The sequence below is a fragment of the Odocoileus virginianus genome, chromosome 10, assembly GCF_023699985.2.
Source record: "Odocoileus virginianus isolate 20LAN1187 ecotype Illinois chromosome 10, Ovbor_1.2, whole genome shotgun sequence".
In the NCBI taxonomy this organism is placed as follows: domain Eukaryota; kingdom Metazoa; phylum Chordata; class Mammalia; order Artiodactyla; family Cervidae; genus Odocoileus; species Odocoileus virginianus.
The window spans coordinates 2,680,592-2,695,396 of NC_069683.1; the positions used below are offsets into that span (position 1 = coordinate 2,680,592).

Genomic DNA, 14,805 nt, shown 5'->3' on the forward strand with positions numbered 1-14,805 from the left:
CACCCGGAGGTCACCTGAGGATGTTCCGGTGAGGGAATTCCCTGGTGGTCCCGTGGTTAGGACTCCGTGCTCTCCCTGTGGAGGTTTTGGGTTTGATCCCTGGTCAGGGAGCTGGGATCCCACAAGCCACGCAGCGAGGCCAAAGAAATAAGAGAGTCTCCTGGTGAGACAGTTACAGAGTCGGGCGACTCGGAGGCTGCAGAGGCTAAAGCTGCCCCTCTCCTAGGCCACAGCGGCAGCACGCCCACTGGGGCACCCGCTGGGACTTGCGGCATGCTGGAGCCCTGGGGCTCAGGGGCGCCCCCCGCTGTCCCCCCAGAGTCTGTGCCCCTGCGCAGGAGCCTCTGCTCCCCCATTTTCCTGTGGAGCCTCCTCACCATGGGCATGACCCAGCTGCGGGTCATCTTCTACATGGCCGCCATGAACAAGATGCTGGAGTACCTGGTGACCGGCGGCCAGGAGCATGGTGAGGTGCTGCTGAGCCCCTGGGGGGCTGCGGGTGCGGGGGGCACCCTGGCCGAGCTCCCCTCACCCTGGCTTCCCCTCCCACCCCCAACAGTGACGGACGACCTGAAGCAAAGGGCCACAGAGACAGGTAGGAGGACAGAAGCTTGGGCCTGGGCCCCCACCCGCCCTGTTGCTGGGTGACCCATCCTTGGGTCATGCGGCCTGGCTGTGTGGGAGATCTGAGAATCTGGGGGTCCGAGGGGGTGATCTTGGCATTCCTCCTGCCTCTGCTAGAGGTGGGTGACAGTACCCAGTGGGCTGCCTGGCTGTGTGGGGGATCTGAGAATCTGGGGGTCAGGGGCGGAGATCTTGGTATTCCCCTGGCTCTGTTGGAGGCGGGTGACAGTACCCAGTGGGCTGCCTGGCTGTGTGGGGGATCTGAGAATCTGGGGGTCAGAGGGGGAGATCTTGGCGTTGCCCCCTCTGCTGAGGCTGGGCTGCCGGCTCCCGCCTGCCAGCCCCTGAGCCCTCTCCCCTCCCGCCCCCAGTGGAGTTCTACTCCTCTGTCTTTGGGGCCGTGCAGCTGCTCTGCCTTCTCACGTGCCCTCTCATCGGCTACGTCATGGACTGGCGGATCAAGGACTGCGTGGACGCCCCCACTCCCAGGTGACCCGCCCCGGCGTGGGGACAGCCCTGTGCTTTCACATCCAGTGTCTTAGTTCAATCTCCCCAGGGCCCTGGGAGAGGGGGGTCCCATGCGCATTTTACAGATGAGGAAACAGACCCAGAGGGCATGTGGCTGCCTTGATAATGAGCTTAGCTGGCAGTAAACGCCGCCTGTACACCGCGCACCTGCATTGCCCTATTTAATCTTGCACTGGCTCCCTGAGCTAGGTACACACATTATTATGCTCGCTTCCCAGAGGAGCCAAGACGCAGAAAGGTTCAGGAACTTACTCAAGATCACACAGCTTTTAGTAGGAGGTTCCAGAACCTTTGTTATGATGAGCACACTCTAGAGTTAGGTTAGGAAGAGATAGATCCGGTGTATTAGATATCTACTGCTGTGTGACAAAGTACCCTCAAACTTTGCATCTTTAAACAACATTTATTATCTCATCGTTTCTGAGAGTCAAGAATCTGGGACTGGCTTAGTGGGGTGGTTTTGGCTCAGAGTCTTTCTGAGTCTGTTCAGACTGGTATAACAAAATAGCAGACAAGATAGCTTAGGATTGGTGGAAATTTGTTTCTTATAGTTCTGGAGGCTGGAAGTCCAAGATCGGGGTGCCAGCACGGGTGGGTGAGGGCCTTCTTCAAGGTGGCATGTTTCTCATTGTCATCCCATAGAACTTGTGGCTCAGACAGTAAAGAGTCCAGCTGCAAAGCCGGAGACCTGGGTTCGATCCCTGGTGGGGAGGATCCCCTGGAGGAGGGCATGGCAGCCCACTCCAGTATTCTTGCCTGGAGAATCCCATGGACAGCGGAGCCGGACGGACTACAGTCCGAGGGGTCGCAGAGAGTCAGACAGGGCTGAGCAGGCACGCACACACACCAGATGGTGCTAGAGGAGCCATGCTTTGAGAAGCACGTGGCTGGAGGGGAGACTTTCTCCCTTTCCTGGTGCCCTGAAACGGGAGGGAGGGCCGCTGAGGAGGTCGGGGCGGCGGCCAGTGACGGCCTGTCCTCTGCAGGGACGAGGCGGCCACCAAGTCCGTCCGACCACGCTACCGCGAGATCCAGAAGCTCACCAACGCCATCAATGCCTTCACCCTGACCAACCTGCTGCTCATCGGTTTCGGCATCACTTGCCTCATCAGCAACCTACACCTCCAGGTACAACTTCCAGGCGCACCCTGCCTCTCGGTGCTCCCGACGGCTGAAGGCACGGTTCCCCCGGCGCCTGCCTCCAGCAGCCGGGTTCCCACCCTCTGGGTCTGTTTGCCGGGTTCTCCAGGAGGTGTTTCCCGGAGGTTGGCTGGGCGAGGAGACCGGCCGTTGGCTCTGTCCCCTTCCTCGCCCTCCTGCCCCTGCCCCCCTTCACCTCTGCCCTCTCTCCTTTGCAGTTTCTGACCTTCGTCTTGCACACCACGGTGCGCGGCTTCTACCACTCGGCCTGCGGGGGCCTCTACGCCGCGGTGTGAGTCCGCAGGGGGCGGTCTTCCCGAGGGCTCCCCTTAGCGCACCCTTCCCCAGCCTCCCTCCCTGGAACGCGGGTGTCTGTGGCGCTCATGGTAAAGACCCTGCCTGCCAGTGCTGGAGATGTCAGAAATGCAGGTTCGATCCCTGGGTGGGGAAGATCCTCCAGAGGCGGGCATGGCAGCCCCTTCAGTATTCTTGGGCTTCCCTGGTTTCTCAGATGGTAAAGAAACCAGCTGCAATGTGGGAGATCTGGGTTTGATCCCTGGGTGGGGAAGATCCCCTGGAGGAGGTCATGGCAACTCCCTCCAGTATTCTTGGGTTTCCCTGGTTTCTCAGATGGTAAAGAATCCACCGGAAATGTGGGACACAGGGGTTCGATCCCTGGGTTGAGAAGATGCCCTGGAGGAGGGCATGGCAACCCACTCCAATATTCTTGCCTAGAGAATCCCATGGATATAGGCGCCTGGTGGGCTACAATCCACAGGGTCACAGAGTCAGACACTACTGAGCGACGCAGCAGCAGCAGCAGCAGCTGCAGGCGGGTGAGGATCTGGAGGTGGTCCAGCTCACTGCTCTCTCAGATCCCTAGTGACGGGGCGCTCCCTGCACCCTCTTGGGACGACTCTGCCGTCAGAGCATCCTCCCTTAGGGCAGCTGACATCTCTGGTTTGGCCCTGAGTCTCCCTCCACAACGCCCGCTCCCCTTCCCGGAGTGGCCCCTCTGCCCGTGTCAGCCCTGCTGGAATCTCCAGTCCGCAGTCTCTGCCTCATAACGTCCCTGCTTCATGTGGGACAGCCCCCCTCCCTGGCGCCCCGTTCCCTTTCCCCTGCGGCTTCTGATTTCCACACCGAGTGTCTCTGCTCTACGTGTGATGGCGAAAGAAGGGTGGCAACACTGTAACAGCTGTGGGCGCTTACTCCACGGCGGGCGCAGGTGAGATGCTGTTCAGTTCAGCCCGGTCGCTCAGTCGTGTCCGACTCTGCGACCCGTGAATCGCAGCACGCCAGGCCTCCCTGTTCATCACAAACTCCCGGAGTTTACTCAAACTCATGCCCATCGAGTTGGTGATGCCATCCTCTGTCATCCCCTTCTCCTTCTGCCCCCAGTCCCTCCCAGCATCAGGGTCTTTTCAATGAGCCAACTCTTCCCATGAGGTGGCCAAAGTATTGGAGTTTCAGCTTCAGCATCAGTCCTTCCAATGAACACCCAGGACTGATCTCCTTTAAGATGGACAGGATGGATCTCCTTGCAGTCCAAGGGACTCTCAAGAGTCTTCTCCAACACCACAGTTCAAAAGCATCAGTTCTTCGGCACTCAGCTTTCTTCACAGTCCAGCTCTCACATCCATACATGACCACTGGAAAAACCATAGCTTGACCAGACAGACCTTTCTTGGCAAAGTAATGTCTCTGCTTTTTAATATGCTATCTAGGTTGATCATAACTTTCCTTCCAAGGAGTAAGCATCTTTTAATTTCATGGCCGCAGTCACCATCTGCAGTGATTTTGGAGCCCAGAAAAATAAAGTCAGCCACTGTTTCCCCATCTATTTCCCATGAAGTGATGGGACCAGATGCTATGATCTTAGTTTTCTGAACGCTGAGCTTTAAGCCAACTTTTTCACTCTCCTCTTTCACTTTCATCAAGAGGCTTTTTCGTTCCTCTTCACTTTCTGCCATAAGGGTGGTTCATCTGCATATCTGAGGTTATTGATATTTCTCCCGGCAATCTTTGATTTCAGCTTGTGCTTCTTCCAGCCCAGCGTTTCTCATGACGTACTCTGCATAGAAGTTAAATAAGCAGAATGACAATATACAGCCTTGATATACTCCTTTTCCTATTTGGAGCCAGTATGTTGTTCCATGTCCAGTTCTAACTATTGCTTCTTGACCTGCATACAGTTTTCTCAAGAGGCAGGTCAGGTGGTCTGGTATTCCCAGCTCTTTCAGAGTTTCCCACAGTTTATTGTGATCCACACGGTGAGACGTTGACCCCCTCCCTCATCTGGGCCTCGGGGGGAGGCTGCACCAGGGCCGAGGATCACCCTGGATTCCACATGCTCATTGCCCACAGCCTGGGTCACGCTCCATACTCCGCAGATGCCAGGCGCATCCCTACTCAGCATCTCTGGCGATGCCACGCCCATCTTGAATGGCTGCTGCCTCCCAGCGGTCTCCCCGAGTCCGCCCTTGCTTCCTCTGGGATTTCTAACGCAGGAGCTGGAGACACCCGTTAGGACATACATCTCTTCCCGTCTCTCCACGGCTGCCTCTCTCGTCTCACATAGAGAAAAAGCCAAAGGCTCTGTTATGGCTCCAAATGTCCCGCCGGGGGACGTCCCTGGTGGTCCAGTGGTTAAGAATCTGCCTTGCGGTGCGGGGGATGCACGTTTGATCCCAGGGCAAGGAAGTAAGGGCCCATAAGCTGTGGAGCAGCTCACCCCCTGTCACGGACTGGAGAGTCCATGTGCCGCAGTGAAACACACAGCAGAGATCCCTCGTGCCGTGACGGAGACCCGCTATAGCCAAACATAAATACATTAACACAAAGAGGCCCTGCAGGGTCTGGCCCCTGGGGGCCTCTCCCTTCCCTTCCCACCGCGCTCACCCCCGTCTCCCGCTGCAGCTGCCGCATGCTGCAGAAACCTCATGTGCTCCCCCGCCAGCGCCCCTCTTCCTGGCTCATTCTCCCCCCAGACGTCCATGAGCCAGCTATCACACGCTGCTTGGGGCTTTACCCAGAGGGACTCTTCTGAGCCCTCCCCACCTCCCTAGAAAGCCCTCCGCTCTGCTTAGCTTCGTTCCTCAGCGCTATCACCTTCTAACACGCTGTGCTTTCTTGGTTTTTGTCCACACCCATTGGCACGCGCGATCTTAATTCCCTGACCAGGGGTCGAACCTGCGTTCCCCTGAAGCGGAAGCTCGGAGCCCTAGCCGCGAGACCACCAGGGAAGTCGCAACGATGTGTTTATTTTGCTTGTGGTGTGATTGCTACCCAGCCCCCCAGATTGCCGCCTCCAGCTTGGTTCTTTGCTCTCTCTCCACGCACCTAAAACAGTGCCTGGCGCATGGTAGGAGCTCAATAAATAATGTGTCAAAAGAAAATCAGCCCCGTGAGGTGAGCACTCTCCCTGTTTTTAGGCAAGGAAGTGAAGTTCAGAGAGGCTGAATGACTTGCTGCTATCACACAGCTGGTGGTGGTGGTGGTTTAGTTGCTAAGTCAATGTCTCATTCTTGTGACCACATGGACTATAGCCCGCCAGCCTACTCTGTCCATGGGATTTCCCAGGCAAGAATATTGGAGTGGGTTGCCATTTCCTTCTCCAGGGGATCTTCCCAATGCAGGGATCGAACCCAGGTCTCCTGCACTGCAGGCAGAGTCTTTACCAACTGAGCTAGGCGGGAAGCGCATCACACAGCTGGTAGGTGCCAGAAACCGGCTCTGTGGCCTTCGAGTCATAGCGTATACCCCTGAGGCCGGGGCATATGCGGAGAGCCTGAGATTTTTTAAATGTTTGTGCCATGACACTTGGGACGTTTGCTCCCCAGCCAGGGACGGATCCCTCGCCTCCAGCACTGGGAGTGCAGTCTTCAGCACTGGGCGGCAGGCCCGCCCTGAGCCTGAGTCCTTAACCTCGGCCTCGTCCGGTGGACAAAGCCTGCCGTCTGGGGGTGGGGGGGGGGGCGGCGCTGGGCTGGAGAGGCGCGCGCCTCACGCGGGGCCCCAGGCTGGGCTGGAGAGGCGCGCGCCTCACGCGGGGCCCCAGGCCGGGCTGCAGAGGCGTGCGCCTCACGCGGGGCCCTGCCCCCCGCAGGTACCCCTCCAAGCACTTCGGGACGCTGACGGGCCTGCAGTCGCTCCTCAGCGCCGTGTTTGCCCTGCTGCAGCAGCCGCTCTTCATGGCCATGGTGGGGCCCCTGAAAGGAGAGCCCTTCTGGGTGAGCCGCAGCGGGGCGTGGGGGCCGCGGGACCCCCCTGCCGGGGTGCAGCTGAGGAGCTGGGGGCGGGGGGCTCTTGCCTGCGGTGGAATCATTCATTCTCATCTCAGCAGGAGGCATCTGGGAGGTCTCTCCTCTGGGGTTTCCCGTCTGGCGGTCGGGCAGACCTCCTTATAGACGCCCCAGCCTGGGCCCAGGATGCTGTAATCTCCCCAGTGACCTGAGGATTGGCCCAGTCTTCATCCAAGGCAGGGACCTTCTCTCCTAGAAAGGGGCTCCTCCAAACCCTCCGAGCTCAAACACCCCCCGTGCTGGGGTGCCAGCCCTTGATCTTGTTGGAAAGGCTTTTCCTCGCATTGAACCGACCTCACCTCCCTAAAGCTGACATCTGCCCCAGGGGTCCACGCACTCCCCTAAACCCTCTCACCAGAGCATGACAGCCGCTGTGTCCCGAGTGCTCACCAGGCACCGGTTAGTACATGAGGGCAGGGCAGGTGCTCAGTCATGTCCAGCTCTCGGCGACCCCACGGACTGCAGCATGCCAGGGCTCCCTGTCCATCACGAACTCCGGGAACTTACTCAAAGTCATGTCCATTGAGTCGGTGATGCCATCCAGCCATCTCAACCTCTGTCGTCCCCTTCTCCTCCCACCTTACCTCTTTCCCAGCATCAGGGTCTTTCCCGGTGAGTCAGTTCTTCACATCAGGTGGTCAGAGCACTGGAGCTTCAGCATCAGTCCTTAGTGTATTTATACTGAACGCGGCCACCACGGGCCCAAAGGAGGAGAAGTGGAGACCCCAGGTGACTGGCCTGTGAGCCACCCTGTGAGGAACCGGGCAGGCCGTGCGCGGGGTCTGAGCAGGGCCTCTGGGCCTGCGGCCCCCGCTGCACACGGCATCCGTGATCGCCCACCAGCATCCCCCCACAGGACCCCACCGCCCACGTCCTCAGAGGCCCAGGCTCCCAGCCGACACCAGGTCATTCGGGCCCTGGCATCAGGTGGGGTTCAGACCCGACTCTGGAGCTTTATGGGAGTCCTGTGAGACGCTGGCAGAGAGCGGCTGCCCACAGCCAGGGCTCGCTCTGTGTATCTTCCAGGCCAGAACCAGTCCCTCCTAAAGGAGATCAGCCCTGGGTGTTCATTGGAAGGACTGGTGCTGAAGTTGAAGCTCCAATCCTTTGGCCACCTGATGCGAAGAACTGACTCATTGGAAAAGACCCTGATGCTGGGAAAAATTGAAGGCAGGAGGCAGACATGACTGAATGACTGAACTGAACTGCAATGAACAAGACCCGGGGTGCAGACGGCGGCCTTCTCCTCCCTGAGGGAGCAGCCGCCAAGGGTGGTGAGGGTGGACAGCTTGACTCTTTTTTTTCTTTCTCTCTCTTTGCTCTGTAGGTGAATCTGGGCCTCCTGCTCTTCTCACTCCTGGGGTTCCTGCTGCCATCCTACCTCTTCTACTATCGTGCCCGGCTCCAGAGGGCAGACGTCGCCCGCTGTGGGGGGCCCTGAAGGTGCCCAGTGGCCCCAAGGCGGCGGCCTAGCCCCCCGCGTCCCGGAGCCTGGACCACAGGCAGCTGTGGCCGGACCAGAGGGACTGTGACTCTCCCTGTGACCTCCACACAGTACCACGGACTGCGGATTTATAAATACCGGGAGAAGTTCTATTTTTGTGGGGACAGGTGAAAAGGAAAAAGAAAGAAATCCTTGAAGCCACGCTCCATTGACCAAAGACACCCCCGTGCCAGGATCTAACCTTCCCAAGCCTGGGGTTGGAGGGCCTGGGGTGCAGCTCTGGGCTTCCTCTGGGCCTCGCCGAGGGGCCTGCCTGCTGCTGCCCCCTGGGGGCCTGTGGGGTCAGCGAACAGGTGACCCCTCAGCTACGCAGGGCCCAGGGTATGTGCGATCGCGTGTGGAACTCCCTTCTCCTCCGGGGAAAGGGGCCAGAGGTGTGCCGGCCGTGTCCTGAGGCTGCTGCGTGGGAGGGAAGCCTCTCCTGGGGACTGAAGGGCGGGTTCTCTCCCTGGCGCTGCTGCCTGCAGATCTCAGAGGAAATAAAAAGGGAAGTGAGAGACTGGCTGCGGTGTGCCTGCCTGTGTCTGTGGGGGGTGGGAGGGGTGGTGTCTTCCCACACCTCCCTTCCTCACCCAGGCTCAGCTGGGCAGTAACTAGGACACTTAAGGTGCCAGCCCGTCCACCCCCAGCTGCCTGCTTCAGCTCCTGTTCTCAGCCATGCCCTGGAACAGGTGGAGGTCCTGCCCTCTGCTCCCGCCCCCCCCCCCCCCACTTCTCAGGGTTTGGGGTACATCTGGGAGGGAGGTTGGCCTTTCTGCCTACCCACGATCAAGGCAGGAGACTTTGGGAGCAATGCTAAGGCGCGCCTCTCAATCTTTCTTGTCGGGCGTCTCTGGCGGTCTGTTGAAAGTAACATGTTTTTTTTGGGGGGGAGGTGTTGTGTTTAACTTAAAACTTCATGCAAATTTCGAGCTTCATCTTGTGCTATATTTATATTTATTTTCAGTAATAAAGGGAGACTTTAAAAGTTACCTGCATCAAGGGAAGACACCGTCTTTGAGGGCAAGGGACCTTCCAGGAAGCTAGACCTCCTTTATCCCACTCCTGCCTCTCTTCTGTCCTGGGACATAAACCTGAAACTCACAGAAGGGAGGGGCGCGGCAGGGAGGGGCCCAGCCACACGGGTACCGCACTGCGTCCTCACCGTAGAGGTCGGTGTCTCCAGGTCGCTTTGTAGAGAGAAGAAGGCTCAGACAGGTTAAGGCACAAGGACACAGAGCTGGTAGGCGGTGGGGCTGGGCATTGTGGCCGCTGAGTGCGAAGCTCAGGTCTGTCAAGCCAATCAGCGGCAGAAAGGAAGATCTGAGATTGTCAGCCTAGCTCTCTGCTGCCCTCTCAGGGCGGAGAGGAACCACAAAGGCCTTATGCACCACCCTACTCCCAAAAAACCTAGGAGAACCCCGAAATAATGGCCCTGCAGGACAGTATTACAGAGAAGTCCTCCCTTTGTCTGCAATTCTCTTTAGAAGCTGATTCAGTAGGCTCACCCCCCCGTTTGACGGATGTCCAGCGAGGTCTGGAGACGTGGCTAAGCCACACGGCGCATCCCTGGCTGCTCGCAGCCCAGGCTCCTGGCTTCCCACGGTGTCCTTTTCGCAAAGTAGGAAACCAGATTTGGACCGCATCCGCCAGCGGCCTTGCCCGGGTCTCGCTCCTCTCTGTGCCCGGGGACCTTGACTTTCCGTCCGGTCCGCTGGAAGCGGATCACAGAAGATGAAGGGGAGAGGGACGGCCCGGCTGCGCGCTCTGCAGGCGGCGCTGCGTGGCCGCGACTGGGACGGGGTGGGAGACTGGGAACGGAGGGACCCCACGCCCTCCCTCGACAGCCCCTGCCGGCTCTCCTGGGTCGCATCTCCAGACCCCTCCCCTGAGATATCCCCGTGCCCCCGGCCACGGCGCCACCGACCCTCGAGGCTGAAGGAGGGGGTCTCCACCGCGCCCCCGCCCCTGCCCAGAGGGCGTGGGACCGAGTGGGGGACGCAGGCGGGGATCTCGGCCTCCTTGGGGCGGCGTGTCTTCTCGCCCCGCGTCCCCAGGGCGGGGGCGCTTGGGGAGGGGGCTGGCGGGGGCGGCCGCGAGCTGGAGCCTGTTTGTCGCGGTGCCACCGAGTGGAACAGATGGCTGGGAGGGGGGGGAGAGGGTACGTGGCGGGGAGGAGGAGGCTGCGGGGGCCGGGGGCTGAGGAACGCGGGATTTCGACGCCCCGAGTCTCCCGGGAGAAGCGCCCCTCCCCACCTCTTCCCAGAGAGAGGAGGCGGGCAAGCGCCTGCCCTTTCTCCCCCCACCCCGAAACCGCCCACCCCCGCAGACCCCGCCGTCCCCCCGGAGGCGCGCCCCTCACCCCCAGGACCCCCAGAGCGGGCGGCGTCCAGGCCGCCGGGAGGCAAGGGTTAATGGGGGTCCCCACCCCCTCTCCGAGGGGCCGGGGGGAGGCTGGAGCGGGGCGAGACTTCTGGGGGAAAACGTGCTAATTGGAACCTCACGCAGATGAGCTGGGGTGGAGGCTGGGCAGGGCACAGAGCCGGGGCCGGGGACCGAGGGACTCGAGGGGCGGGCTGGGGGCTCCGGCCAGGACAGCGACGGGGACCGCCGCGGAGGCCGGGGCTCTCTGCAGAGGAGGCCGCCCCCCGACCCTGTGCCCCGGAAGGACGCGGCTCTCTCGACCTCCGGTCGGGGTCTCAGAGGCCCCACGAAGGGGGCGGGCAGCGTGCAAGTGACTGTCCCCGCCAGTGGCGGCTCACCTCGGGCGCGACCCTCACCGCGGCCCGCCCGGTCTGCCTCCTGCATCCTTCTCCGCCCCCATCAAGCCGCATCACCCTGTCCACGCACGAGTCCTTACGTGGCTTCCACCAGGACCCAACTTTTTTCCCTTCGCTTTCTCCTGTCTGCCCCGTTGGGGACCACACCACCTCCGAGGAGCTTTTTCTCCGCCTTCAGAGAGCTTCCTAACTCACCCTCACGTGTTAAAATGTAGATTCCAGGGCTCAGGGAGAAACTGGTCCAGTGGGTCTGAGGGGCTCGGGAACCTGCGTCCTAACTGTGCCACCGAATCAGATGGGAAAGACCTTCACTTTCAGAAGCACTGGGTAGGGGCTGGGAAGACTGGACAAGCCTTCCTCAAGGGCCACTCCCAGCCCCTCTCGGCGGTCCTGCCCTCCCCGCCCGATGTGGCCCCCGCGGCTTCCAGGGGCCGAGGAGGTTTCGGGACGGATGGAAGGAGGCAGGGAGGGAGGAGGCAGGAGTAACCAGTGAGTCTGCGCCTGCTGCGCCCCTCTGAGCTGGGCCTTCCTTGGCCTTCCTCCCTCTGAGCTGGCTTTCGCCCTCCGCCGCAGCGAGGAGTGGCGTCAATCAGGCCGCCAGCCTTGCTTCACCAGCTCCCTTCCCTTCCCCACCTCATCTGAAGTTTCTAGGAAGGCCAAAGACTCCTGGGGTGGGCCATTTGGGTCTTAGGAGGGGACGGGTGAGCCCGAGCCCCCACCTCCCCAGGAAAGAGACAAAGGCACCTCTGGGATTGAAGAAAACCGGAGGAGGGGGGCAGGGCTCAGGGAAAGATAACAGCAAACAGATGGGTCACCTTCCAAGGGCCCAGCGCTTACTCCCCGCGACAACTCCCTACGGCAGGCGCTGTCGCCCCCAGGTCGTAAATGCAAAACCAAACAAGGGATGCTCAGAGTAGTTAAGTGACTCACTCAAGGTCACAACGCAAGTGGGAAAATAACTCAGTCATTCACACCTCTGCGTCTTCCAGAGCCTTTCTCAGGAGGCTGCTGGGAGCTGCCCCAGGCCTGCCCTGCTGGCTCCACCCCCAGGGGTCGTGGGGACGGGAGAGGGGACGGTGCAGAGATGAAAGGGGAACATCTGATAGGTCTGGCTGGAAGCATTAAAAATTCATCTTGAAACCTGACCCCGGCTGGACCTTGGGCCTGCCACCTGGATGGTCCCAGGCCTGGCGGGGCCTCCTGGAGCCTGGTGGGCAAATGTCACTTCCGCAGAGTCCTGGGAGCCCCCTCCCACCCTCACCCTGCAAGGCTTCGCCTTTCATAGGAGAGGGGTTCTCTCGTGGATTTGGGAGCTAACATCGGGAGTAAGCAGCTCAGAAAGCAGGGCTGACAACCCTCCCCCAACTCGGGGTGTAAGAACCTTAGAGGTTTAAGGGCTTATAGACCTTGTCATCTGGCGTCCTTCTCTGCCTCTCCCCAGGCGGAGAGATGCTCATGCTCAGGTTAGGATCCCCGTGCCTGACTGTGATACCCACAGTGGCCGGCAAGGGGCAGCCACCTCCTGGGAGCCGACCCTAGCCTGAGCTGCTCCCAGCAGCTTTGAAGGAACAGAAGCCCACGGTTAAGGTCAGCAAGATGGAGCTTTGGCCTTGGGGAGGGGCTCTGGACTCTGTTTTCTGAAGCAGGGGGCAAGGGTCCCACGTCTGGGGGAGACTGAGGAACTTTAGGAGAGGTGCAAAGTGGGTCTGTGGGGTTCACGTTAATGGTAATGGAGGGCCCACATGGTGCAGTCTTTCCAGCTGGAGTGAAGGTGTTGGGGGGAGGCCGGGAGAGAAAAAGATAGAAAGGCAGCCGGGCCCGGACGCTGCAGGGCCTCCGAGGCTTTGCTGCGACGTTTTATCTTTAACTTGCAAGGGAACGGGGAGCCCGCGGTGCGTGCCTGAGTAACAGAATGACATAATGCGAGTTCTGGTCTGATGGATCTGGGCAACATGGGCCAGCGGAGTGGGAGGCAGTGAGAGCGAATGCAGGAAAACGGGAGAGGAGGTTACTGCTATTTCCTTCCACGTTCTAAGCATGAGGTAATGAGGAGATGCAGCCGGGGAGGGGATGGGAAGGAACGGCTTGGTGGGCCCTGGGTGGGGGCCGGGTGGGTGAGCCGATGGGAGATTCAAGGAAGAAACTCACTGCCACTGGTGTCGGGCAGCCGGAGACCACAGAACACAGGGAACACAGGCTGGGGGTGGGTCCTCGGTGGGGGGCGGTCCAGGAGCTTCCTCTCGGGCTGGGCAGTCTTGCACAAACCCCCTCCTCTCTCTATCCCGGGGGGTTGGACTGGATGGCATGCAAGGCCCTCCTGTCTCAGGGTGTGAGGCTCAGACTTATCCGTCTGGGTTGTCTGGGGTCTGGGCGTGTGAGATCTCGGGGCGGTCTCTGTGCCGGGAGTCAGGGGAGCAGCTGTGCACACCCGTCGGTATTTGGGGTGCATCTGCCTGTTTGTGGGGCCCGTGGGTGTTGGCGTGCCTGCACGTGCTCTCTCTTGCTCTGCTTTGGTGCGAGTGTGTGTGAGGGAGCATGTGAGTGTGGGTGTGCACGTGATGGGCGTCCGTGGGTCTGTCTGGGCGAGTGGGGGCGGAGGTGGGGGAAAGTGGCCTTGCTGTCGGCTTCCTCCCGAGGCTCACACACCCCCCTCGCTTTCACCGTTCTGAAATAGCATCTGGACCAAAGGCCCATGAATATTTCACGACGATAGTTCTGTGACCTGGACCGCCTGCTTCTGATTTACCAGCATCCTCCCCCCACCCCGTCCCTGCCCAGGCTCCGGCGGTCCCTCCTCCTTCAGAGCTCTTGAGGGCTGGCCCCCTAAGCCCACTCATCAGCCTCCTCAAAGGCAGGGTGACACGCGCCCCTGTGAGACCCCAGACTCAGCACTATCCACTGCACCCCAACCTCACACCTTTATCCAAAGTCCACTTGCTTCAGGCCTTAGATGTTAACTCTTTCCCATTTCATCCTCCTCTCTCCACCATCCTGCTGACACCCCTGGCCAAGGCCACAGACCCTCAGCATCCTTGAGCCCTGGCACCGTGATGTCCTCTTTCCATCCCCAGCTCCCCAGTTACATTCTTAACCCTAAATTTGAACCATCCAAGTCTTCCCCAATTGCTTCTGGCAGATGAGACTCACCCAAGTCCTTCTCAGCCAAGGCTCTCCCCTTTCCCTAGCCTCTCCTCCACACACTGGAAAGATGAAGCTTCTTATGATACCTCAAGTGAGCAAGACACCCCAGCTTGGGATTCTCATCCCTCTGATCACCAAAAATCTCTCAGCTTCTCCACTAACCCGCTTGGAGAACTGCTTCTCTGACCCGAATCCTCCCTGATGTCTTCTGCCTCACAGGAGCCAAGGGGAAGAGCACATTGGTCTACAGGGTTGCTGTGTACAGCTGTGCAGGTTGTACACTGCACAAGAGCTGAATGTGAGGTGAACTCCAGCCTTATGCTGTTCGCTAAAGTGTTTGCTGCAGTTTGAAGCTGTGGTGCCCTAAGGAAGAGGTGTCTTTTTCAGGTTTACCCAAAGCCATGTTGGGGCCGCCCATGTTATTACTCCTCCTTGCAGGGGGAAGTGAGAGATGCTGCTTTTTCCTTCCTGAAGGAACAGGACCTGGGAGAGAACCATTAGCCAGGCTGGAGGCCTTGCCCAGGCCTGGCTCCTCCCGCACTGACAACTCGGGTGGGCTGCAGCTGCTTCTCCTGGACAATGAGCAGGTGAGGTGGGATCAGCACACTCCTGGCTTTCGGATTTCACCTGACCTGCCCGGGACCCCCAGGGTCACCCTCTTCCTCCTCTGCCTTCATTTTCTTCTGGTAGGGGCAACGGCAGGAAGCACTTGGATGCTGTGGAATGGCTCCCGATTGCTTTCTAACTCTCCCGGCCCCTGAAAGCGTGATGGTTCTAAGCCCTTCTCCCACTTTTGAGATCCTGA

At 59.8% G+C, this 14,805-nt stretch overlaps 1 protein-coding gene and 1 long non-coding RNA gene across 4 annotated transcripts in view; both read left to right on the plus strand.

Moving 5' to 3' along the window:
* Window positions 1-8,604, plus strand: part of SLC43A1 (solute carrier family 43 member 1) — a 31,409-nt gene extending 22,805 nt beyond the window's left edge. For 2 of the 3 annotated variants that reach the window (XM_070472923.1, XM_070472922.1), the window contains exons 9-15: window positions 227-466; window positions 560-595; window positions 996-1,113; window positions 2,139-2,280; window positions 2,511-2,584; window positions 6,401-6,524; window positions 7,924-8,604. In XM_070472923.1, the coding sequence (XP_070329024.1) occupies window positions 227-466; window positions 560-595; window positions 996-1,113; window positions 2,139-2,280; window positions 2,511-2,584; window positions 6,401-6,524; window positions 7,924-8,037 (848 nt within the window). In that variant the 3' untranslated portion in view covers window positions 8,038-8,604. The remainder of the gene's footprint in view (window positions 1-226; window positions 467-559; window positions 596-995; window positions 1,114-2,138; window positions 2,281-2,510; window positions 2,585-6,400; window positions 6,525-7,923) is intronic. The other variant, XM_070472924.1, reaches the window with a different exon arrangement.
* A 4,133-nt stretch (window positions 8,605-12,737) lies between these two features.
* LOC139037053 (uncharacterized) lies at window positions 12,738-14,778 on the plus strand. The gene is made up of 3 exons (XR_011489838.1): window positions 12,738-12,901; window positions 14,439-14,587; window positions 14,691-14,778. It is a non-coding gene; the product is annotated as an uncharacterized lncRNA (long non-coding RNA).
* Window positions 14,779-14,805: the final 27 nt, after the last annotated feature.